Raw genomic sequence first — 23,872 nt, 5'->3', positions numbered from 1 at the left:
ACACAACCCTTTCTAGTGACCTCATGATCCCCCCATGCTCTCCTAATCCATCTACTGACATCATAGGAAGAGTCACCAGAGACATAAATGTCACTGCCAAGGTAAGTAAACCTCTCGACAAGGTCGACATTCTCTCTGCAGAAAGACACACTGTTGGTGGCTGTGCCCAAGAGGTCATTAAAGGCCTGGATCTTGGTTTTTATCCAGGACACTCACAACCCCAGACACTGAGACTCCTCACTCAGTCCCTCGATAGCCCATGACCTTGTCCAGCATCTAGTCTTTGCAAGCACTGAACAGAGTATGAGCAAGTACACACCCCTGACAAGCCCCAGAATCAACTGGGAAAAATGCAGAGGTTCTGCCTCCACTCTGCACAGCACCCACATTATCTGTGTACAGGCTGGCTATGATATCTAACAATCTTAAGGATCTAAGGATCCTACTGAGGATGACCCTAGCAAGGATCTTACGCAGCACCAAGAGCAGCGTTATCCCCCTGTAGTTGCCGCAATCCAGGCGATCACCCTTCCCTTTCCAGATAGGGAAGACAAGTCCCATTTTCTAGTCAAATTGGATGATGCCAGTCTCCAAAATGGAAGCAAAAATTGCATGCAATACCAGGAGGACAACCTTATCAACAGCCTGGAGATACCACAGATACCAACCCGGATACCACAGATCCCCGCAGCCTTCCCTATCCTCAGCTGGTTCACCACCTGTGCAATATCGGTGAGATTGGATGGTTCATATCTAATTGGAGGATTAACCTCAAGAACCGAGGACCCAGAGATGTCCAACGTCTAAGCCAAAGGATCAGCTTTAAACAGCTGCTCAAAGTAGCCAGCCCAGCGGATCACAACTGCAGTGTCATCTGTAAGGACCGTTCCATCAGCCGCCCTGAAGATAAACAAAACTAATATCCTACAAAACTACATGCAATTGAAATATTTAGGACCTATATGCCAATGAGAATTACTCTCCTAAAAAACAGTGCATAACTGGTTTATTTGCTCTACAAAAGAGGGTGAATATTTACTAATGAAGAACTGATCAACTGTGGTGGAGCAAAACAAAAAGCTGGAAGCATTTTTTTCGCTTAATTAGAAAAATTTATGGTTTATTAGAAAATAGAAAATCTTAATCAAACAAAACTATTTCTATCACACTCTTAAGTAATATGTTCTCTAGCACAGGCATGTCAAACTCACTATTATTGGTGGGCCGCTTCGACTGCCATACTTGTATCAGCGGGCCGCACTGTAACAAATACTATTATACTATTATACAAAGTTACTGTAGCTTTCTTTCCAATACTGAAAACTTTAAAAAATGTAACAGTTAAAGTTTCAAGAAAAGCAATTTATTTCCATACAATCTCCGTACAACAGTGTACAATTAGAGTGTTAGCCTCTTAGCTAGGTCCTGATATAGGAGTCTTACAGTCTAAGATCTATTTCTGTTGTCTCGATACTTGGTACCTCTTGTTAGTAACCAGTTTGTCAATATCAGGCTTGAAATCTTGTGCAGCTGCAACTTTTATGAGGGATGAAAGGTGCTTGACAGTAAGTCATGAGCGATGTGGGGTTTTGGTAGCTTTCATTAATGAAAACAATTGCTCACAAAGGTAAGTGCTTCCAAACATACACAATACTCTCGATGCCAACTTACGGATCTGCACAAACGAGGGTGGCAGGTAAGCATACAAGCTTGGCACACCAACTTCGTTGTATTTTGCCTTCAGAATAGAATCTGACTGCAGTTCAATCAATTCCATTTGGATACTCTCAGGCACATTCTCAACATTGTAAGAGTATGGTGATGTAAACAGTGCAAAGTCCTGTTCGTGTGAACTGAAATCATGAAAATGCTCACTGAATTAATTGCTCAGTAATTCAAGTTGGAAAACAAATTGTAAGAGCCATTTTCCTAGTTCTGTAAGATTCATGAATATTTTACTAGATGACAATGCATAGTCTATGGGAGGTTCCTATAACCCCTCATAAGTAGAATTGTATTGGTATATTCTTGCCATTTCTACCAGCTTTGAGTAAACATTATTCTTCAGTTAGTGACAGCCTTGCCATGTGTAAGGTGTAGAGGCATACGGTTTTAAATTGTGCTCGTGCTTACGCACGTGACCTTGCCTGGGCATGTGCTCGTGCCTGCGCCTACAGGCTTTTTGAGTGTGTAAAGTAAATTGTAAAACAGCACATATTTAAGTGTTGAAGCATATGCTCAAGGCGTACAGAAGAAGAATTTAAGAACCTTTAAGTATAGAAAGAAGAAGTAAGAAGCTTTTAAGTACAGAACTAACTAAAGTTTCTCAAGAAAAGCTAAGTTTAGAGAAGATACAATTTTCCCTTTTTTTGCCTTTTATTCTACGTGTGTAACTATTTTTCTTTTATTCTTGTGTGGATTATCTGCTTTTAACTTTCACTAAATATTTTCAAAACAAACTTTTGGGCTGTGAGATTTCTTTCGACACGCGTTTTGCCCATGCTCAACTTTGCCTTATACTTCGCCGACTACATAAATCCTCCAAAAATCTAATTTTACTTTACTAAGTTTACTTCAAAGTTTATATTGTAAAATAAGCTGATATGCAAAAAGCCCCCTGACCTACACTAATTTTACAAACTCAAAATCACAAAAATTTGTTAATAAACAACACCAATTTCTTGTGTCCACTTCAGATCTTCAGCTGTAGTCTGCACTAACTGTTTGTTACAATACTAGCATAAAAGTACATAAAACTAGAGCAAAAAAATGTGAAAATATCCATTCATCCTCTTCCGCTTATCCAAGATCGGGTCGCGGGGGCAGCAGTATGAGCAGAGATGCCCAGACTTCCCTCTCCCTGGCCACTTCTACTAGCTCTTCCAGGGGAATCCCGAGGCATTCCCAGGCCAGCTGAGAGCGATAGTCCCTCCATTGTGTCCTGGATCTTCCTCGGGGCCTCCTGCTGGTTAGACGTGCCCGGAACACCTCACCAGGGAGGTGTCCAGGAGCCATCTTGATCAGTCACCCGAGCCACCTCATCTGACTCCTCTCAATGCAGAGGAGCAGTGGCTCTACTCTGTGTTCCTTCCGGATGACTGAGCTTCTAACCCCATCTTTAAGGGAAAGTCCAGACACCCTGCAGAGGCAGCCCATTTCAGCCGCTTGTATTCGCGATGTCGTTCTTTCGGTCACTACCCGGAGCTCATGACCATAGGTGAGGTTAGGAATGTAGATCGACTGGTAATATGAGAGCTTTGCCAGATGGCTCAGCTCCTTTTTCACCATGTCAGACCGATTCAGAGTCCGGATCACTGCAGATGCCGCACCATTCTGTCTGTCGATCTTCCGCTCCATTACATGAAAATATGCAAACTATCACTACTCATGATGGTCAGTTCTGCCCAGTGGTCAGTCTCATTAGCCCAGCCAGTTGTGTAGCCTGCCATTCTGCTGCAACCTAGCACTTCTGTTGGTATAGTGTCATGCCTAGGGTATCAAGGAGCTGACGCCGCAGCTGCAACTATACTAGTGATGATGTTTCCGTTACCGTAATGCCATAGGAAAACATGCTTTTGTTAGAAGGCGGAAGTAAGAAAAGTCAATAAGTAATGCTGAAGATGCAGAATGATTCAATCACAAACGATAGTAATCATTTTGTACAAGTTTACAGCTAACTAGGATCTGTCATGCGGGCAGCACAGATTTCTGCGGGCCGCATGTTTGACATGCCTGCTCTAGCACATCACCACATTGACTTATCCTGTCCATCAGCTGTGCTCCTAAGAAGAATGTGTAACAGCTGGTGTAATGCCAACACCAGATGAAGTTATTAGTATGCAACAAAAGATTGTTAAATATTAATGTTTTTTAACAATTTAAAAAATATTGCAAACAATTCAAAAATCAAAAATGACCGGCGGACTGCTATCGGCTTTTTGACTAGATATATCACTCTTCTGTTAGCATCATTACATTCTTTCTTAAAAACATTCCTCCTAAGTTATTTGTATTTGCAGGGATTTACAGGGCACTCCAACTCTATGGCCCTAATCTTTTCTTCTTTAACTTCATGTACAAAAGTTGTACGTGGTTTTTCTTTGACCATTTTATCTCTCACTCTGATCTCATTCACACTAAAATTAATATTATTGGTGAAGCCCTTTGACCTACCTGGTGCTGTCAACCACAGCCTGACGAAGTTGCTGCAGGTATTCTCTACGCCTGCTGGGCATATCAGCGTCACGAGCCACCTGTGTTGACAGTGCTGAATGTTTGGTTGGACTCAAACTGCGAGTTCTCCGACAGTGCTGTAGCCTCATTTCCCGCTCCTTTCGCAATCCTTCAATATTCTTCATGTGCCTTTGGAGCAAGCAAAATGAGCAATCAAAGAACTCGACTCAGATGTTGACACTATTTTATATGTCTAACTTCAGGTTTAAGCAACATGCTATAAAAATGGCGTCTGTCTGCAGAAAGCTTCAAATCCTAAAAACCTACACAGTGTATCCCTGCTTAAACAGTTCTATCCACTCTATTTTTCAGTAACAGGGTTGTACAATGTCAGAACCTGGGCCACTTAATAGACTGTGTTGGTTTTTGCTTCGCTCCTAGTTATTTCCTGGATAATCTGTTGTTCTCCAGAATCCAACAATTTGAATATACAAGCTTAGGAAATAGATGAAAATATAACTTATCATTGAATATTCAAAACTATTCATTTGTTGTTAGTTCTGTGACAGAGGGTACATCACCAAACAATAAGAGCTCCAACTCCTGCATAATACACTTTGGTCAACACAGCAAAAGAAATGCTGAAAGTGCTTTTAACCAGCAGCTCTACAGACACACAGTGATCCAGCTGTCATTCATATACTACTGCCTGAATGTCCATTCAAATATAAAGAATCTTCATGAAGGCACTATTGGTGCGGGGACTAAACTTAAGATGTACTTCACTAGGAGTGCTTTAGCAGGACAGCAAAATATAGTTTTGATTTTTTTGACTTCCAAAATTTATTTTTCTATGTCCTTGCACAGATTTTATTATTTTTCTTACGTTAGATACCTCATGGTCTAACGATGACAACCTTGTGTTGTCATTTTGCAGTTTCTTCTTTGTTGTTGTTGCTGCTATTATGAACAGTTTTCAGCTTCTTTGTAGTTAATGGTGTTTGTAGCCAAGCACTTTTTTTACCACATTGAAATGCCTTATGTCAAAACACATTTAGAAATTTTCAACACTCAGGGCTACATGCCCAAGCTTTGAATTCTCATTATTCTAAAACATATTTTGTCTGTGGAAGCTTAAAGGATCCATCCATCCATCCATTTTCCAACCCGCTGAATCCGAACACAGGGTCACGGGGGTCTGCTGGAGCCAATCCCAGCCAACACAGGGCACAAGACAGGAACCAATCATGGGCAGGGTGCCAACCCACCGCAGGACACACACAAACACACCCACACACCAAGCACACACTAGGGCCAATTTAGAATCGCCAATCCACCTAACCTGCATGTCTTTGGACTGTGGGAGGAAACCGGAGAGCCCGGAGGAAACCCACGCAGACACGGGGAAGCTTAAAGGAGATCCTGCAAATTTTTTTTGCTTTGTTCTCTTAAACTGCGATTTTTTTAATCAATTTCAACTTTTGTGTTACTAACTTTGAAGATCATTTTGCTAACTACCTTAATGACCACCTATTTCCTGACTAAGAATCTGGCTGACCTTTCACTATTTATTTCCTGGATAGACTTCCTCTGTATTGTATCATCTGATTCATGATACCTCTAATCATGGTTATAAGATGGTCAACATAACTGTTTTTGTAACTGAACTTTTTGCCAATTTTCACAATGAAATTTAATCATGTTATAGAACATAAAAACCTGAGAATTTTTCTTTTTTAAAAAATGAGAGGGGACCATTAATTTATTCTACTCATTTTTTTCAGTTAGCCAATAAATTGTCCTTGTATGCCATGTAGATCGTTTTTCAAAGTTATCAATGTTGTCTTATGTACACTTCCCCTTCATTGCTATTGTTGTCCTTGAATATACAGTATGACCAACTATTTAATTGAAAAAAAGTCTGCTGTATCAACTTTATCAATGTGTTGTGATTACCTGATTACCTGAATGAGATCCTAAAGCAGTCAGCTTTGTTCAGAAACAAAGTGATCTACCTCACTAAACCTATTTTATTGACTTGGGCACTGATCATTTTTTTTTACTTCATTTTTGTTAATTTTGTTAATTCCTTCTGAAAATTTGCAGATTCAATTTCTGAAACTGCCTACCACAATGTTAACATAGAAATGTTATTACAGTCAAAGGGCAAGTTAATTGCTAATAGTTAAAAAAGTAACCTTCCATCGACATCATGAATTTTAAGGAATTTTCAAATATTAAGACACTACTAGAATAGACATTCATTTTTTATGAAACAATTCAGTTGGCAGAATATACAGTAGCTAATTTGAGTACCCGCTTAGAACATGAAAATTACAATTTTATTTTTACCTGTCATAAAGATGCTGTTTAATCTGTCCAACAGGCACTTCATCTCCTGAGTGTAGCACCTTCAGCAGGGCATCAGTCTCCCCAAGGCTGTAGTTCAGTTTGGCTTCTGTGAGCTCTACAGTGAGCTGATGTGGGTTCATCTCCAGTTGCACTGCTGCCATAACTTGTGCCCTCTCCCGTCGCAGAACTTCTATTACTCTGACTCTATCTTCATCCAGTGTCCTTAGCTCTGAACTACTGCCCATTAGCTCTTCTTGACCTGATTTCTTCAGTTTGTGTGTCAGAGATTCTGACACAGGGAAAGCACTGGAGCTAGATAAACTTGATGGAGGCCGATAGTTAACACCTGACCAGTGGCTGAACTTGTTGTGAACTGGAAGGTCTTCGGGCACCCTACACTTTTGATGTATTTGTTGAGGCTGGGTCAAGCCTTCATCTTGTAGTGGTTTTATATTTAGTAGGACCTCTGTGTTGCACTCACTAGGAGCTAAAGATACTGCATCATCATCCAGAAGCTGAATGGTCATCTCACTATTTTCTGAAATTGTGAGAGGAGTAAAGGAATCACATCCATTTGGAGAAGTATAAGCATTGGAATAGCCTCTTCTCTGTGTCATACAGGATGATGAAGTTGTTTGCCTGAAAGAATGTGGGAGACCTACACCTGTAGGCAAATGCTTTTCTGCTCCATCTGGGATAGTGCCTGTCTGAACAAATTGTGAATCACTTTCAATTTTAGTAGACTGCCATCTCTGACTACCTCTCACATTTGTTTCAAGGGTTCTGCCCACTCCATCAACTTTTGCTCCTTTGGAGGATTTACGCATATCCTTGTTTTTATGCAGACTGCTGTATGATTCTGTTAATGTTGCATTTCTATCTCTGTCTCCATGCCAGGAAGAAGAAAAAAAATTCTTTTGCTCATGAAATGAATCATCACTCATATTTGGGAGTAACAGGCATACACTGGATTTGCTTTTCTTGTTATGGCTACTGATTCCTGCTTCCACTGTTAGAATAGGAGAGGAGGCACGATCAACCGTCCTAGTTTGTTCAGAATTAACATTATTCCTGTTGGGAGAGCTGTGGTAGTGTTCAGGATCTCCTTGCAACTTTGGTGATTTCTTAATAGACAGCTGTGGACAACTCACTGAGCTGATCTGAAGCTGAGGGCTTGGAGAGCTGGACTGACCCAGTATGCTAGAAAGCAGCATAGGAGATGTGGATCCTAGGCCAACTAAGTTTGCCTGACTGAGGCTATTACAAGCCATGTCTACAGACTTCTGTAGAGAACTTGAGTTTGAATAGCTCAGATCAGTAAGACTCTTCATCTTAACACCCGGTTCCCAATCTCTTTCTGCCACTTTCAGTACTACATCTTTATTCTCATGGGTTACATCTATCAGATCAGGAGAAACCACTTTGACTATCACATTAACTTCTTGCGGCATCTTTGAGTGATCTGCTGACAAAAATTCACTCACTTTGCTGTTTAGGGGTATATCATCAGTCTGTACAGCGACATGTCCCACAGTCTGGGTATAGCTGTCTCGCTTACTACTTCCATTATATGTGGAGTTACAGGTACCTACTGTAGACAGGCTAGGACTAAAGTGGTTGAGTGGCGGATCCACAGTTCTTAAATTGTGGAGATTTCCCAGAATATCAGATGTGTTATGAAGCAGTTGGGAGAGATGGATGGATATGTTCTGCAGGCTGGTCCATGCAGCAGGTTGTGGACATTCAGTGGCCTCTTCTTTCCTGGATGCAGGAACCTGGGTGCTGCTGCGCCTATGCCGACTTGCTTTCCTCACTCTATTGTCTGTCCATGTCTGGGTGTACTGATCGCAAGTTATCTTTTCTGTACCTTCAGAGGAAGATTTGACACTTGACTCAGGCTCAGAAGGGTACAAAAGCATGATTTCATCAACTTGAACTGAATGACCATCAAGGGGATCAGAATCTATCTTGTATGGTGAGATTCTGTTCTCTAAATAGGCACTATCTTGGCATTTGGGGTTAAGCAACTTATCATACTTATATCCTAAATTAAATGAGTCTTGTCCCTGAAGGTCCTCAACACTACTTAAAGTGCTTGACAGAGTTCTTGCATAAGAGCTCAAGTGGGAGTACAATGGGGAGTTTTGAGCATTTAAGTCATTGTCCACGCTTGAACATTTCTGCTTGCATTTGCCTTGAGAAAGTGGCTGGAACATGATGTCACTAGCACTTCCAAAAATATGTTGCTTCCAGCTAGTTTTGCTAGTCTTTTCCTGCTGCCATGCATGTGTATAAGGATTAATGTCACTAGACCCAAAATGAAGTGACTCCTTTTGATCATGTAAGTGGCGCCAACCTCTTTCTTGCCTGAATGATTGTCTTACAAATCCCTCGCTGGGAGTCAAAGGAGATGTCATTCCTTCATCAGTGCTATCAAGCTCTATTGATGTCCCACCGAAATGGCATGAGGGTAAAGACTTTGAATTTGAATGTTTCCGTGTTCTGCAAGGCTGTATCCTGGCATTTTCCACCCAGCCCAGTCCACGTGACCTGCTTGGTCTTATAGCAGAACCCCTCAAAGTATAGCTTTCACCACCTTCTTGTGAGGAGCTGTCTTTAGAATCTTGAGAAGATGAGCTGGATAAATCACCAGATTCTGGAGAATGTGCCTTTATTCGCCTAAATCTCTGCTTCTTCTTCTGCACGTCAGCTGTGCTATTCCTCTTTCCATCATTCTGAATGCTTCTCAGATTGCCAATTTTGGAGTACTTTCTCCTTTCAGACTCAATAAAGTGCAATTCAATACCTGAAAGGGAGCACAGATCTTCCAATGAGCTGCTTTTATGAGAGATTGCTGGAGCTGCTGTGGTATCCTTGTTTTCCTTTGTCTCAACAGGTTCCTCTGTCACATTTTCCATTTCAGTACTGGCTGTATGGCAGACAACAGATGTTTCCATATAATCAGACTCTGCTTTGTGCTCCAGTGTAACAAGGTGATTTATTTCAGACTGGGGTTGATCTTGACTTAAAGTGATTTGTGGTTTTTCATGTCGGAGTAGGTCCTTTAGAAATTTGGGAGAAGAAAAGGAATCACCATTGGGGGATGTAGAAGCAGTTTCAGAAGGTGGATTAATTTGACTCTGAAAGTCATCTGAGTGTTTAATTAAAGGTATATGAGCATTATATTTTTCTTCTAGAACAGCTTGATTAGCAGATTCTTCAATACTGAAAAACTTGTTCAGGGTGGCCTCGTAGTCAACAAACTCTTCCATGTACACTGTTCCAATTAAGCTTTTGTTAGTTCCCAGGGTTTCGCCATGTGATGGGTATCCACTTTCAGTTTGTGCAAATGGCTTAGGAAGATCTTCCATTGGTAAGTTGTTTTCATTGTATTGCAAATCCCCTACAGAGTCTGATTCAGACTGAGGTGAGATTGTGTTTCTCTTGGAGGACACATCCAGTACTGCAACAACTTTATCTATAGAATAGCCAGTTTCATCTTTAGGAAGGCGACGATTACCTTGTCCCATTTCTGCCAAAGTATCTTGAAATTCTGCACTTTGATTTGGAATACATGGAAGTGGTTCATGCAAATTATTTGGAAGAATACATTCAATCTCTTGAAAAACACGATCAAGCGAATTTGACATCCGTATATCAAAATAGTTTTGTGTACTTGGAACAATTCTGTCAGTCTCTGATAAGCAGGTCTCAGTTATTTTCTCTTGTAAGCTTTGTTTGAACATATTCTTGTAATTTACTCCCTCGAGAGATGACACTGGATAATCATCTCGCTTTTCTGAAAAATTACAGATATTTTCCAGATAATCCCCCTCTGTTACAACCGAAGGACTGCTCCCTCTAGATATAATATTTGAATACAAACTGCTGCTGGACATGTTCTTTTCTTGACTTTTCTTGGAAATTATGTTGGATTGGCATATGCTGTCCGTGGTGTGAGCCATTTCAGGGCCATGACCACTTAGGCTGCTTTCAGACTGTGCTTGTGAACTGCTTTCTGCAGTTACTATTAAACCAAACAGACAATCAGGTTTTACAGTCTCTGGAGCATTTTTCTTATTAATATGATCAAGATTCCTTTTGTGCTCTGGCACAGGAAATTTAATTAAATCAGCACCATGCTTTACAAAGGCACTGGCTGTGCAGTAGCTGTGTGTATCCTCTAACGCTAACTCACAGGTAACCCGTTTCTCAAGTTTCCCATTAGCTGTTGGACAATCTTCTCTATTTACTTCGTCAGATGTGTTAGGAAATTGACATTCAAAGCTAGATGTGTTTCTTATCTGTACATACTTCAGCGTGTTTGACAAATGGTGATTGTGATTCTCTTCCTTTTCCTTCTGGTGAAGCTGTAGGACACAGTCATTTTGTGGTGCAGAGTACTCCTCATATGACTTTTCATTCTTTTGCACATTTTGTGGATCCCAGGTATCAGACTGCAAGTAAGATGAATCATGATGGTGAAAGGCACCAATGATTAAGTCCCTTCTAACATAGTTAGATTCATTACTATCACCTAATTTAATAGACATGTGTTCCTCTGAATCAGGTTGAACATCAGAGGTTATACCAGGATTTGTTAAAAGGGTATATGACGTCACTACTTGCTCATTTTTATCTTCTACCATTGGAAGATTTGTATGTCTTGCTCTCCCAGGGGAAACTGTTTTTAACTCCCATTCTTGGCTTTGAATATTGAGTGCAGGTAATATAGTCCGGTCTTGCACTCTGTCTATGTCACAAGATTTCATCTGATGATCACTCTCTCCATTCTCACTATCTCCAGTTTCCAGAAATGTATTGAAGCCAGTTTGCTCATTGGACATTTCATCATCACAGATATTATGCATTGGACATCTGCCACTTGCAGCTGTATCTGGAGATTCTGGCAAATGGCTACCACTAGTCTCTTTGCAATACAGGGAGTTTCTCTGAAAACCTTCCAACTCGCACTCTCTATGCAAGTTTTCCCTGTCACCACTGACCTTGGTAAGCTCTTCCAGATTTTGTCTCAAAACAGCAACTTGACTCTGATCGAGTAATTCATTTACATCACTACTACCATCTTTGTTAGATAAAGAATTCAAGGTCTTCTGATTCTCATTTTGCATACTATCAATACTGTCTAAAACGACACAATACACTGTTTCACTGCTGGGCTTTCTGCCAATTTCATCAAAAAGTTGAGTACGATCCAATTCCGGTTCATGTTCCACCGCAGTATTGACATCAGTATTTGTAATGTGATGAAGACTTAACTCTGAATCATTAAATGTTACATTCTGTAATTCCAGTTCCTGTTCAGTAATGCCCTCAGTGTTAGATGTGATCAAATTTAACTTTGGTATAAACAATTCTTGGCAGTTTGCAGAGGGCTGTTCTGTGATCAAGATTTCTTTCTGAAGTACACAATTGTTGTCTCTTTGTTTAACCACTTCAGCTTCACTCTTACCCTTCCAAAACCTCTCAGCACCAGAATTCCCATTGAGCTCCAGCTCACCAGTCTCCAGTCTACTGATGGATTCACCTGGCTCCTCATCATTTGCACTACTGTGTGTGAGTGAGCAACCTACGTCTCTTGTCTGTTCATTAAATGTGTTACTTCTGGAGGGGTCTGCTTTCTGAATAATACATACGTCATTCCATTCAGCTTTGTTCATTTGTTTGGAACATGCATCATTTAGATTATCATTAGACTCTTCTTCTGTTTTTGTACCACTACCGCTTTTGAAGATAGCTGAATCTGCAAATGTAATAATACATTTATGGTTAACCGCACCTACTCCCTGTTTTAGTGTTTCATGGATATCATGACTGCACCAACTTTCCTCTTGCAATTTAACATTGCATTCAGAACTTGAGGTTTTAATCTGTGGCTTCATGAAGGACGCATACTTTTCTTTGTTCTTGTCCATCATACCAGACAGATCAGCTGAGGCAACAACTCCATATCCGTCATCATTCTCACCAAGAGAAGTGACCTGGACAGTAATCGTTTTTTGGTTTTCAAAATCTGGTGCCATATGATCAGCTGATGCCCTTTCCACTAATGTCTCCATCACATTCAAAGTCTCAGGTTCCCCTTCATGACCTGCTAACTCACCTTCCCCAATTAATGTTGTCTTTTCTGCATAAATGAAACTTGGGAGAGTACTGTTGCTCAAATTTATCACTGTGCCAATTAGATCCTCTGTTCCTCTTGAGTCAAGGTTTAAGTTTGTATCACAATGTTGGGACAAATCCTCATCTGCTTCATTACCAAGAGCATTAAAATTAGAATGACAGATAGCTATAGCTTTTACAACATTTGGGGCTTCCACAGAAGGGGGCTGGGGTTCTGTGGCGTATCCATTCCCTAATAGCTGACTTGCAGTTTGGATTTGTAGATTTGGATCTGTATGGAGTCTATTGGAAATAGGGTGGCTGCTATCGGATATATAGCACTGGTCAATGCTGCTATTGTCTGGTGAGGAAGGCTGACTTAAATTCATGCTGGCTGTTTCCTTCATAGTAGGGTCCTTAGATTCTCCAGCTGGAGAAATTGGTTCCAGAATGGTGAGCAATTGATCACTGGAAGCCATATATTCTTGAACTGAGCTCACACTGATGTCATTTTTAGAGGCTTCCTGATGTGCACAGTCCTCTTGTATCTTTAGTGTTACATGTGGCAGATGCATGTCCTCAATTGCTGTTTCATTTTGAGACTCAAAAATCCCATTCTCCATCACTCCAACCGCTGATGTGTGCTGATGCAAGACATCTGCTGCAAGGAAGGCATTTTCTTTGGGACAGCATGAGATATTCTCACCTTTGTTAGAGTGATAAGCATCAAAACCTGGTTCACTTTCAGGTTTGGAAGATTTATTAAAAATTTCAGCTGGTTTTCGATCACCAGATGCAAACACATTTGCCAACACAACTTCAGCTAATTCTGAACTGAACCTTACCAGAGCTTCGTTACATTTTGATTTGTTCTCGGGAAGGCACATCTGAACAAGACTGGTTGAGTCTTCACTTATAAAAGTTGTGCCACTTATAAAAGCAGGCTGGACTGGTGTAGCAGTGCTTTGCAAAACAGACTCTGTGATGAAAGAGTCTAGAACCAGCACTGAAAACGAACCTTTTTGTGGCTCACTGGCAGACTGGCCATTTACAGAAATTTGATCAGAAAACAAGGTTGTTCTATGACCAGTCAAACTCTGTGTGGCAGGGTCATCCATATTGTGGCTTCTGGGTATCTGCATTAAACTCTCCACAGAAAGTTCCTGATTTGTGCATACATCTAGTTTGTTTATGAAGCATTTCGATTCAATAGGTAGACTGCTTCCTTTTTGCTCAACACGTACATTGTTACACAAAATGGATTCATTAGTCCAAGAAATGTGTTCCTGATGTTTTTCATCCAGAAAAGGGAATGTTTTTGTCAATCTCAGTGTTTCACAGCTGTCTGAGTGGAACCGCACTAATGTATCAATACTTTCGGGCACTGGGCTATGATGCTGCCAGAACACCTCTGTGGGCATTTCATCGGTAGCTGTTTTGATGTTAAATGGACCCAAATCCATTCTCTTCTTGGTTCTCCAAGTATCTAATCTGCCCATCAGATTGCTTCGTCCTGCTTTAATCAGGCAGCCTTCGGGCGAGTCACTATTCCCATATAGTGTCAGTCTTTGCACATTGGCTTTGGATCGCCTTGTATGTTTCCTATTCTTTGCTTTCAATTCATTACAGTGATCTTCGGCTAGGGAATCCTGAGAAATTTGGCTGTCATCGCTCTGAGAAGCACTGTGCTCCTGCTCAGACCTCTCGTCGTCTTCTAATTTTTTTGCCAGTGCTTTAGTGTAGGTGGAAGATAAAGAATCCAAGGAGTACTGGCTATCTGTATCTGAGCACGTCTGATTATCATCCATCAGATCTTCCTTATAGTCCTTCAGATGTTGCTTTACTTCAACCAGTTTAACGTTGTTCCCCAAAACCTCTGCGCTGTGCCATTTCCTAACATCTGTAGGCTTCTCAATCTGGTCTAAGGTTTCAAATGAGGAGGCTATTTTGGAGAGTTCAGCCTTGTCGGGTTTTCTTTTCAGGCTGTGGAAGACTTTAGAGGTTTCTGTTCCTGAGCTCTTTATTGGTCCACGTGGAATCACCGTTTTTTTAAATATCCCAGAAAGGGTTTTTTTAATCTGCACAGAACGGGCAAGCAGCTTTTTGACCCGATCAAAACCTTTTGAGTGTTTTTTAGTGTCTTTTTCTTTTTCTAAACTGGGTGATTTCTTGGATTTTGTCTTTTCTTTGTTTGTACCAAGTTGTGAATATAAAGCTGATGATGAGTGGATTTTTGGTCTGATATTTGGTCTGGCTGTGAAGCCAGGAGATCTCCTTTGGAAATCTTTAAGCACACAAGTGGCAAAATTGGGCACAGACAGACTGTGATTTATCCCTGTAGTGCATGTTAGCTTACATCCAGACACACAGTGAATGCAGCTGCAGCTATGGCCTGTTTTACTTGAAGTCCTGTCCGGAAGGCATTCCTCAGAGAGACTTTTCTGTCGAAACTGGGATTTCCAGTGGCCTTGTGAGGTAGATGGTTTAAATGATTTCTTCTGTTTCAACAAATGGCTGTTAAAACAAATAAAAGCAAAGCTTCAGAAAGATGTTTAATTACATTCAAACTAATAGCATTGCATATATGAGATTTCTCAAGGCCCCTGGCATGCCAAGAAAATCCTTCACCAGGATGAAGACTTACAATTCTGAGATGGCCTTTATTACCTGTAAACAGGTGCATGGTGGGAATAAAGACGGCGCAGCAGGTCTGATGAGAATGAATGCCTCCTCTGGAGAGTAGGAGCGGAGCCTTTAGGCGTAACGGTCTCCGTGGAGCCAGATGTATCCTTGGTAAGCATGCAGGCAGCCTCCAGCTGCTGTAACTCCTTCTTGGCCTCCAGCAGATGCTGTTTCTTTGCAATCCTCTCCAGCTGAAAGCAGAGCCTCTTTCTCCTAATCCTCTTCTCTGCCCTTTTTAGAGCATGCTGCCGGAGTAACTCCTGCTGGACCAGTCTCTTCCTGTCCTCCATCAGGCTGCTCTTCTCTGCTGAATTCTGTACCTCAGCTCCTGATGACAGGCCCTGGTCTGTCTGAACAGCAAGGTCTCTTTTTTGTCTTTCTAAAAATTTCAGACGCTGTTGTTCTTGAAGCAGCCACTGCTCAACTGCAAAGGAAAAAATAGTTATCAAGCTCGGTTTTAGGAATAACTTGTTTTCAGCAAGAATAAATCCCATCAGTAATGTACTGCACAATGCATGGCTTTCTTTACGTGCATTAGTATTAAAGTCAAAAGGTACCTTCCTCATTAAGCAGCATCCAAGAAGTCATTCAGAGCTAAATGGAAACTTCATTTTCAAAAGACTAAAGGTCAACATTGTGGGCTTGGCAAACTGTATCCTTTAGCAGTTCCCCTAACATAGCCTATGCCCTTTAGACAATATCAAGTGATGAAGATGAAGAATTCTAACAATGCCACTATATGGGTGCTTCTGCCATTATGCAGATAACAGAAACAAAAGAACTTTAGGTGAAAATCAATTGGTGCAAGACACCTCAGTAAAATCATAAATAAATAATGGCTCCATCACACTTTCAAGGCAAACAGCCCCAGTAATGGAGTGAATGAGTTAACTTCCTCTTACTTCTGAAGTTCCTCATGTATGTCACTATAAAGGTAATTTGAGGAAAAAAAAAAGTTACTTATTCTCTGCTAGAATTTAAATTTAACATTTTAATGGCCAAAGACAGGCCATTGCATCATCAGCACAGACATTCTCTGTGTAGGGTGTGTTGTTAGCAGCCACACCACCTGCTCTGCAAAACGGGTCATCCACCTGAGGCTAAGGGTGTTTAGGCCTGGCCAGTTCTTGGATGAGAGAGAGACAATGAAAAGGTTGGGTTACTACTGGAATAGGTGTTAGTGAGGCCAGCAGGGGGCGCTTATATTTCGGTCTGTGTGTGGATCTCAATGCCCCAGTGCAGTGACAGGGACACTATGTCGTAAAAATGGCACCATCCTTCACATGAGATGTAAAAACTAGGTCCTGACTCGCTGTGTTCTTTAAAGATCCCTGGGCATCTTTCATAAGGAGTTGAGGGTATCCCGATGTCCTGGTTAAATTGCCCACCATGGCCTGGACATTCTGCCCCTCTTAATCATCCCCTGTCTCTAATTGGCTAACTATCTCTCACCCCTTCACCACCTCACAGCTAATGTGTGCTGAGTATACTGGCATAATAATGGCTAATGTCGCATCATCCAGGTGGGTGCTACACATTGGTGGTTGAAGTGGTTCCCCAATCACTATGAAAAGTGCTTGAGTTGTGAGAAAAGCACTACATAAATGTTATTAATTATTATATTATTATTGTTCACAAATGTGCAGAGATAGTAAAATAATAAAATACAACAATCAGGGACATACTCTTTCCATTATTTTTTTTTAATGGGACTACTAGTTGGCCATATCTGCTTTGCTGCTGACCTGTCTCCTGAGAGAAATATACACGTATGACATATTGACTCCACTTTTAAGACAGTGAGTGAAAATGAAGATGATCAGGATGATACAACATTGCTATAAAAATCATTGTGTGTGGGTGAGTGCTCTTCAGGCCCCATGGTTTATAACTTCATTTCACATACAGTATTTGCAATAAACTTTTCTCTACTAGCAAGCCAATTTATTGTTTGGGGAACTCAGTTGCCCACAATTACCACTGAATCTGAATTTCACATCTGCGTAACTTGGTGGCATACATGGATCCTGAACAGGCTTGTCAGGCCCAGTGGGTCCTCGTAAAAATTTAACTCGGAAGCTGAACACAAGTGTGATTGTAAGGATTTTGGCCCCATGATTGTGTTAAGCCCTGATGATTTAGATGTTGGCCTGTAATGGTTGCTTGAGTTAGGATATTAGTCAGATGTAATGTTGATGGCTATAACGTCATTTTTTGTGGCTTTACAGAATTGTTCACATATCACTCACTGCTGGATGTTTAGGGCGCAGCTTGTGAACGACAGCAGCTATAGCACTATACATTGCATGTAAAATCTGGTACTGCAATGTTTGTTTGGCTTTAGCGAGAATTTGTGTCTTAGTATCTTCATACATAAAATATTAAGGGGTTGTGTTTGTCTGTCACGTGATCACTCGCAAACCACTGAACTTGCTAAATTGTGTTTGATGTTGTATAAATATAAATAAACAACTGCATTTGCTTGAATAATGCATTTTTTGTGCATATGTCTGTAGGTTAAGGAGGAAAATTAACCACAAGATGAAATGATAGATTGAAGACATAGTCAGATGGCGAGTTGAGGGCAACACCAGAAGGGCAGAAGAATTTGAAAGGCAAAACCATTAGACCTACTTGAAAAGAAAGTAAACTATTAATAAGGCCAATATGACATTACATGAGTTCTTGTCATGTGGTATGCTAGATTATCCAGCAGCAGTCACTGTTCTCATGGCCGTGGCATTTCAATTTGAATAAAAATCACTGGCTATGTTATATTTAGCAATCATGTGCCTATTGTCCAGCTCAGTCTTGTTCGCCACTTTTTCTACAAAGCAATAGCATGCTGCCCGACAGAGCTAACACGATATGAAAGGTTAATAGCTGCAGCAAGGTCAGCAGCAGTTTCAGCTCTTTCTTTCTTTTTTCCGTTCTGTTATGGTATATAAACCATGAAACATCAGCCAGACGAGTTTGTGTTTTGTGCAGTTTCGGCTCTTTCTTTTTTCCATTCTGTTATCTATATATATAATTCACTAAGGGCACAGAAGACAGTGAGCGCAAGCAAGACAGAGCCCCGCCCGCCAACTCTAAGAGCATGGGATATGCACGACAGAGCCACGCACGCCAACTGTAACTGCCCTCCCGAGTCCAGCGTCGCTCTTGAGGCACCCAACAACTCACCAAACACAGCCTCAGTCGCTTTCGTCTGTGCAAAAGTCCACATGCACCTCTGAGCCACGTTGACTTTACACTGCACGCAAGACAGAGAACCGTGATCACCAACTCACAGAGCTCCGCCCACCAACTCTAAGACCATGGGATACGCACGCATTTAGTGTATAAATGGATATAAATAATTGTATGTAAACGATTCGCCAAAATCTGTTGTATGTAAACGATACAGAAAACCCGTTTTCCACATCTACTTGTATTAGTTGAAATGGCACTTTTACCACTCACAATAGGGCGGGCGCGCTGACTTATTGCGTCGACTGGACAACACAGTGAATGGGGCGTCTATCTAAATATGTCTATGTTTTAATTAGCCTGCTACAGGAAGGTACTCTCTCGACCATTGGCATTGGTTTTGCTCCTTGCTATTTTCGTTATACTGCGACAGTGGTTTCCTAAGCCTTTGTTATACTGAATTCCTTTCTCACTGTTTTCCGTTTCTATTCTTACACCCCCGTATGCTACGGCGGGCTTCAGCTAGTGGTATATAAAACATGAAACATCAGCCAGACGAGCTTGTGTTCTATTTATAAGGTCCAATGCCTCCAGTGCTGCACAAAGTGTTAACAGGTACGGTGAGTTCAGCCGCATTTTCAGACGTTTTTATTTTTCCTATTCTATTATATTACATAAAATATGTGACATCAGACAGATGAGCTTCTCTTTTGGTTGTGAGGTTCATCAGTGTGAGTTGTGGATTAGTTTGTCTCAGTCATTGGGCATGTTGCATAAGGCAGTCAGCCTAACAAGAATACATCAACTACCTCTGACTTGCTAACATTATGAAATGAAGGCTATAGCTAACAAATCACATGTAAAGTCATTTAATGTGACACAGGCTTAAGAATTAAGATTTTATCAAACAGAATATCCTCTGAAGAATATCAATCACACTGTAAGTCGACATATTTATACTGGAAGACACCAAATGAGCCCTTGAGACCTGATCAAGATCAGTGAACAAAATGGTATATTGTCAAAAAACAAAGATGTAAAAAAGCAAATGTGGAAAAGAATAAACATTAAAAGTAAATTTCCTACATGTAAAAAACTCTAGTATGAAACTCCAGTAGGAAAATAATAAAAGGAACTTACTGAGCATGAGAATAAATCCAACAATGTGTACAATCACTACACTTTATACATGTCTACTTACTTAACAAAGGGTGCATGTTAACAGATTAACAGCAGACAATTCCAACTGATCTGACCTACACCAGCTTGGTGGTACAATATAGACTATTAATCATAAAAAGCATAAAATAAACATGGTCTTTGCCAACCTCAGTGTGCACAGTTCTATAATACAGTATGTGAGCTAAATTTGGTTTCTAACTGTACTGCTGATGGTAATTTAAAACATGCTGCTCCACCCTGAACCCAAAAGCCCTTTCACTTTAATGTCAGAGAGCTACATGATTTGAATTGAGGCACAACTCACTCTCGCGGTGCTGCTGAAGAATGCGCGCTTGCTCCCGCTCCAGCTCTTGCTCCTCCCTGTGCTGTGAGGCCAGCAGCTCCTCCCTGAGGCCCTCTACATAGTGCTGCTGGTCAACCAGTCTCTGGCTGGCAGAGCTTAAAGACAAAGCAACATGGGACTGCTCCTTTTCATGATCCCAGCATTCCACACTCAACTCGCTGCTAATTCAGGCAGGAAAAAAGAAAAAGAAAAGTCAGTAAATTACCCGCAGTGTAAATTATTTACAACTTAGTATGAATTAATTTAAGATACATGAAGTCTAAAGTTGCAACTTACTTAGTTAAGGCCATGGACAACTACCAAGAGAGCTGCTCAGATTGCCGTGCTACTTAACATCAAAAGCCCTTCTGATGAATGGGGAGTGCTGGCTGCTGTGTCAACGGCAGACACACAAAGGCCTTCAAACACTCTTTTACTTCTGGCAGGCTTCTCCTCGGCCACCAGCAAAGTATTGTTTGTTTAAACTGAACTGAAAACTCCTGCACTGGGTAGCCTAGCAACACATGGCCTTGCAGGGATGATCTCAAGAGGAATTCTGCAAACAGCTGATAGTGACAGAGTGCGGCCTATCATCAGCACTTCACCTGCCTACATCTTCTCTGCTTCAAGGATTGAACATGGTAGTTGGTAGCTAGTGGGCTGCCTTCAGTGTGTCAAATAGTATATCTGAGTCTAGAGGCTAGAAAAGTTTTATGTTGTCGGGCAACACAGGCTACTGTTAGCACTTATTTGAGGAAAAAGGAAAATAAGAGTGTTGGCTTTATACTGAAAACATTCTAATGTAACTTTTAAGCATTGGACCCCAAGAGCACCCTGCCCTTAAACAAACACACCACATTGTGTTTGAATTGTTTGTTCTTTATCATCACAATAAAACTACAGTTAAATGTCAAGTGTTTTACTTCCACCTATCTATTGTAAATGGAACTCTGGTAATGACAATAGTGCTGGATCAATGGGAGTTACTACTAGACAGGAGCATGGTCTTACCAGACCCTGAACTACATAAGCAAAAGCAATGGGGAGCTCCCATGAGCACTGTGGAAGTCCCCAAAGTCACTAGTGTGCACTATGTGACTCCTCCATAGTGTGTATTGACAGGTCCTTTTATTTCTATACCTGTCCTCACTAGGCCCGATCATCAATTCCCACGATTTTTCTTGTCAGTGCTGCGCTGATGATATACAGTTGTACTTGCAATTTCATCCAGAGGACCATACGGTTTCAGCTAGAATCTCTGCACGTCTCAGTTATATCGCAGCCTGAATGAAGAAACACCACCTTCAGCTCAACCTGGCACCATCCCCAGCTCGCCCATCTATTCATCACCCCATCTGTGTTCAGCTTGGCTCATTATTGCTAACATACACCAAGTTGGTACACAATCTTGGGCTGGTGATTGATGACCAGTTGTCCTTCAGAGAACATGCAGCAATGGCCTGCATGTGTTGCAGCGTCATTCTATACAGTATATGCAAAAATCAGACCATATCTTACAGAGTAAACTTCACAGTTCCTGGTCCAGACTTTGGCCTTTTCACAGCTAGATTACTGCACCACTCTACTGACAGGAGTACCAACATGTGTCACTATTGCTGATGATTCAAAATGCAGCAGCATGTCTGTTGTTCAACCAGCCGAGACGAGCACATGTCACTTCTCTCTTCTGATCACTACATTGTTTCCTTGTACAGGCACATATTAGGTTCCAGTCCTTGATGCGTGCGTATAAATTAGTCATTGAGTCAGCACGTGTGTGTATATGGAGGCACTTGTGAGGTCCTTTGTCCTTTCTCAACCAATCAGATCTGCCGATGAATGGCATCTAATGATGCCACTTCTGCATGCTTTAAAATCTCAGTCCAGACTCATTCCACGTGTAGTTCCTAGCTGGTGAAAGCAGCTGTCCTCCGTCATTTGAAATGCTGACTCCCTCGATGCTTTTAAAAAGCGTTTGAAGACTCTCTTTGTTGGATGAATTTCTGATATCAGCTGTTATGTTTTTGTTATCTTTGAATTGTAACTCACTTGTATTTTGTTCTGAGCTCCTCAATTGTGATAATCGATTTTGTAAGCTTGTACTATAACACTTGTTTCCCAAACAGTCCCCAGACTGATGTTTACTTGATTATGTTAGCCTGGTTTGTAAGCCACCTATGATTAAAGTGTCTACTAAGCAAATAAATGTAAATATAATGTAAATGTGTGTGGGCTCCACAAGTATACTGGGAGGACAGCCTGCCTTAGGCTCACCTGCTTATGTCTTTAGTAGTAGTACTGAAGTGCAGGTACATCTGGGGCTGCTAGAGGAAGCTCTAGGTGTAAGGTCCTAAGGTTTCTAAATGGCATCCATGACCAATGTGGCCAATTAGATTAGAGGTCAAAGGGAGTATTTCACAAAAACTACTGGAAAATGTCATAGACACTAAGAGGAATATGAGTACCTAAAGAAAAAGACTGAGCCAAGATGAAGTAAGAGATGAATGGCCAAGAAATTGCAATCTCGAAAGCTGCTAGGGTCACTGGGTCCAGAATGAACAAAGAATGGACCGTCAAGCCAAAAAAAAAAAAAAACACAAACACCACAGTCAAAGGAAAATGTTTCACACAAATCCTTATTGTAGTTGAAATCCTTAGGCCTAACTACAACAAATCACGTGAGAAATCAGGCTGAGGTTTTACATGAAGGTAAGATATTGAGCACTGCATGCTGTCATCCTACATAGCCTGGAGACAATGCTGAAGCACACCACATGGCTTACTGCAAATAACATAGTCATGGTCATGCAAAACTGCCACTAAATGCATCACCAGAATTATAAAAAAATTAAAACAATCAGTGAATAAGAAATCCTGATTTATGACAATAATAAGAAAGTAGATCGACAAATGGGAAACAGATTGCTTGCACTTGAAAAGAAGAAAAAGGGTTCCAGAGGTTCAAAAATCCAGTTTCAGGACAGTGAGTAGGCGAGAGTCTGGGCCACTACACATCTTCTTTATGTATAGGCTTCCCATGTGGGGCATTTGGTTTTATTTATTTAAACCCTTTATGTTATACTTGGTGTTCCCCTTGCTGTGGTTAAGTGTTCCTTCCAAATTCACTTTATTTGTTAGAGGGTTGACTATCCTGGATACACAGCGTCCCCCATGATGGGAGATTAACCCGATATCAGCTCACACACTCTTTTACATATGTCACCTATCATCTTAAGTATGTCCTGCTGATGGGGGCGTTTCATTACCTAGGAGGCCTCATTCCTGAGTGACGGTAGTGGTGGGGTTGACATCTTTTCAGGCAGCATTGAACATGCTATATATCAAGCTGTCTAGTTTCTAGTTTTATAATGGCTATAATCACAATGGCTCTTTACATTTATTTAGTGCTTTTCTCACTACTCAGAGCGCTTTTATGCTGAGCGGGGAGCCACTTCAACCACCACTAATGGGCAGCACCCATCTGGATGGTGCGACAGCAGCCACTATGTGCCAGTACATTCTGCACACATTAGCTGTGAGGGGGTGAAGGGGTGAGAGATAGTTAGCTGATTATAGACAGGGGATAATTAAGGGGCCAGAATAACCAGGCCAAGTTGGGCACTTCAGCCAGGACATCATGATACACCTTACTCTTTATGAAGGATGCCTCAGGGATCTTTAATGACCACAAAGAGTCAGGACCTCAGTTTTACATCTCATCCAAAGGACAACCCCATTTTTACAGCAATGTCCCCTTCACTGCACTGGGGCACTGAGATCTACATTCAGACCACAGGTTAAGCGCTCTCTGCTGACCTCACCAACACCTCTTCCAGCAGCAACCCAAGC

The 23,872-nt window shown here is 41.2% G+C and overlaps 1 protein-coding gene across 4 annotated transcripts in view; it reads right to left on the bottom strand.

Annotated features, from left to right (window-relative positions):
- Positions 1 to 23,872, bottom strand: part of stard9 (StAR-related lipid transfer (START) domain containing 9) — a 234,268-nt gene that overhangs the window by 17,861 nt on the left and 192,535 nt on the right. For 2 of the 4 annotated variants that reach the window (XM_039741793.1, XM_039741795.1), the window contains exons 21-24: positions 20,006 to 20,205; positions 15,316 to 15,754; positions 6,526 to 15,162; positions 4,174 to 4,362 (exon numbers count right to left, since the gene is read on the bottom strand). In XM_039741793.1, coding sequence (XP_039597727.1) covers positions 4,174 to 4,362; positions 6,526 to 15,162; positions 15,316 to 15,754; positions 20,006 to 20,205 — 9,465 coding nt within the window. Of the gene's footprint in view, positions 1 to 4,173; positions 4,363 to 6,525; positions 15,163 to 15,315; positions 15,755 to 20,005; positions 20,206 to 20,320; positions 20,349 to 23,872 lie in introns of those variants that run through there. The other 2 variants (XM_039741796.1, XM_039741794.1) reach the window with 2 other exon arrangements.

The sequence above is a fragment of the Polypterus senegalus genome, chromosome 18 (genome assembly GCF_016835505.1).
Source record: "Polypterus senegalus isolate Bchr_013 chromosome 18, ASM1683550v1, whole genome shotgun sequence".
NCBI classification, from domain to species: domain Eukaryota; kingdom Metazoa; phylum Chordata; class Cladistia; order Polypteriformes; family Polypteridae; genus Polypterus; species Polypterus senegalus.
The sequence above is the reverse complement of the archived record's forward strand: the minus strand, read 5'-3'. Positions and strand labels throughout refer to the sequence as shown.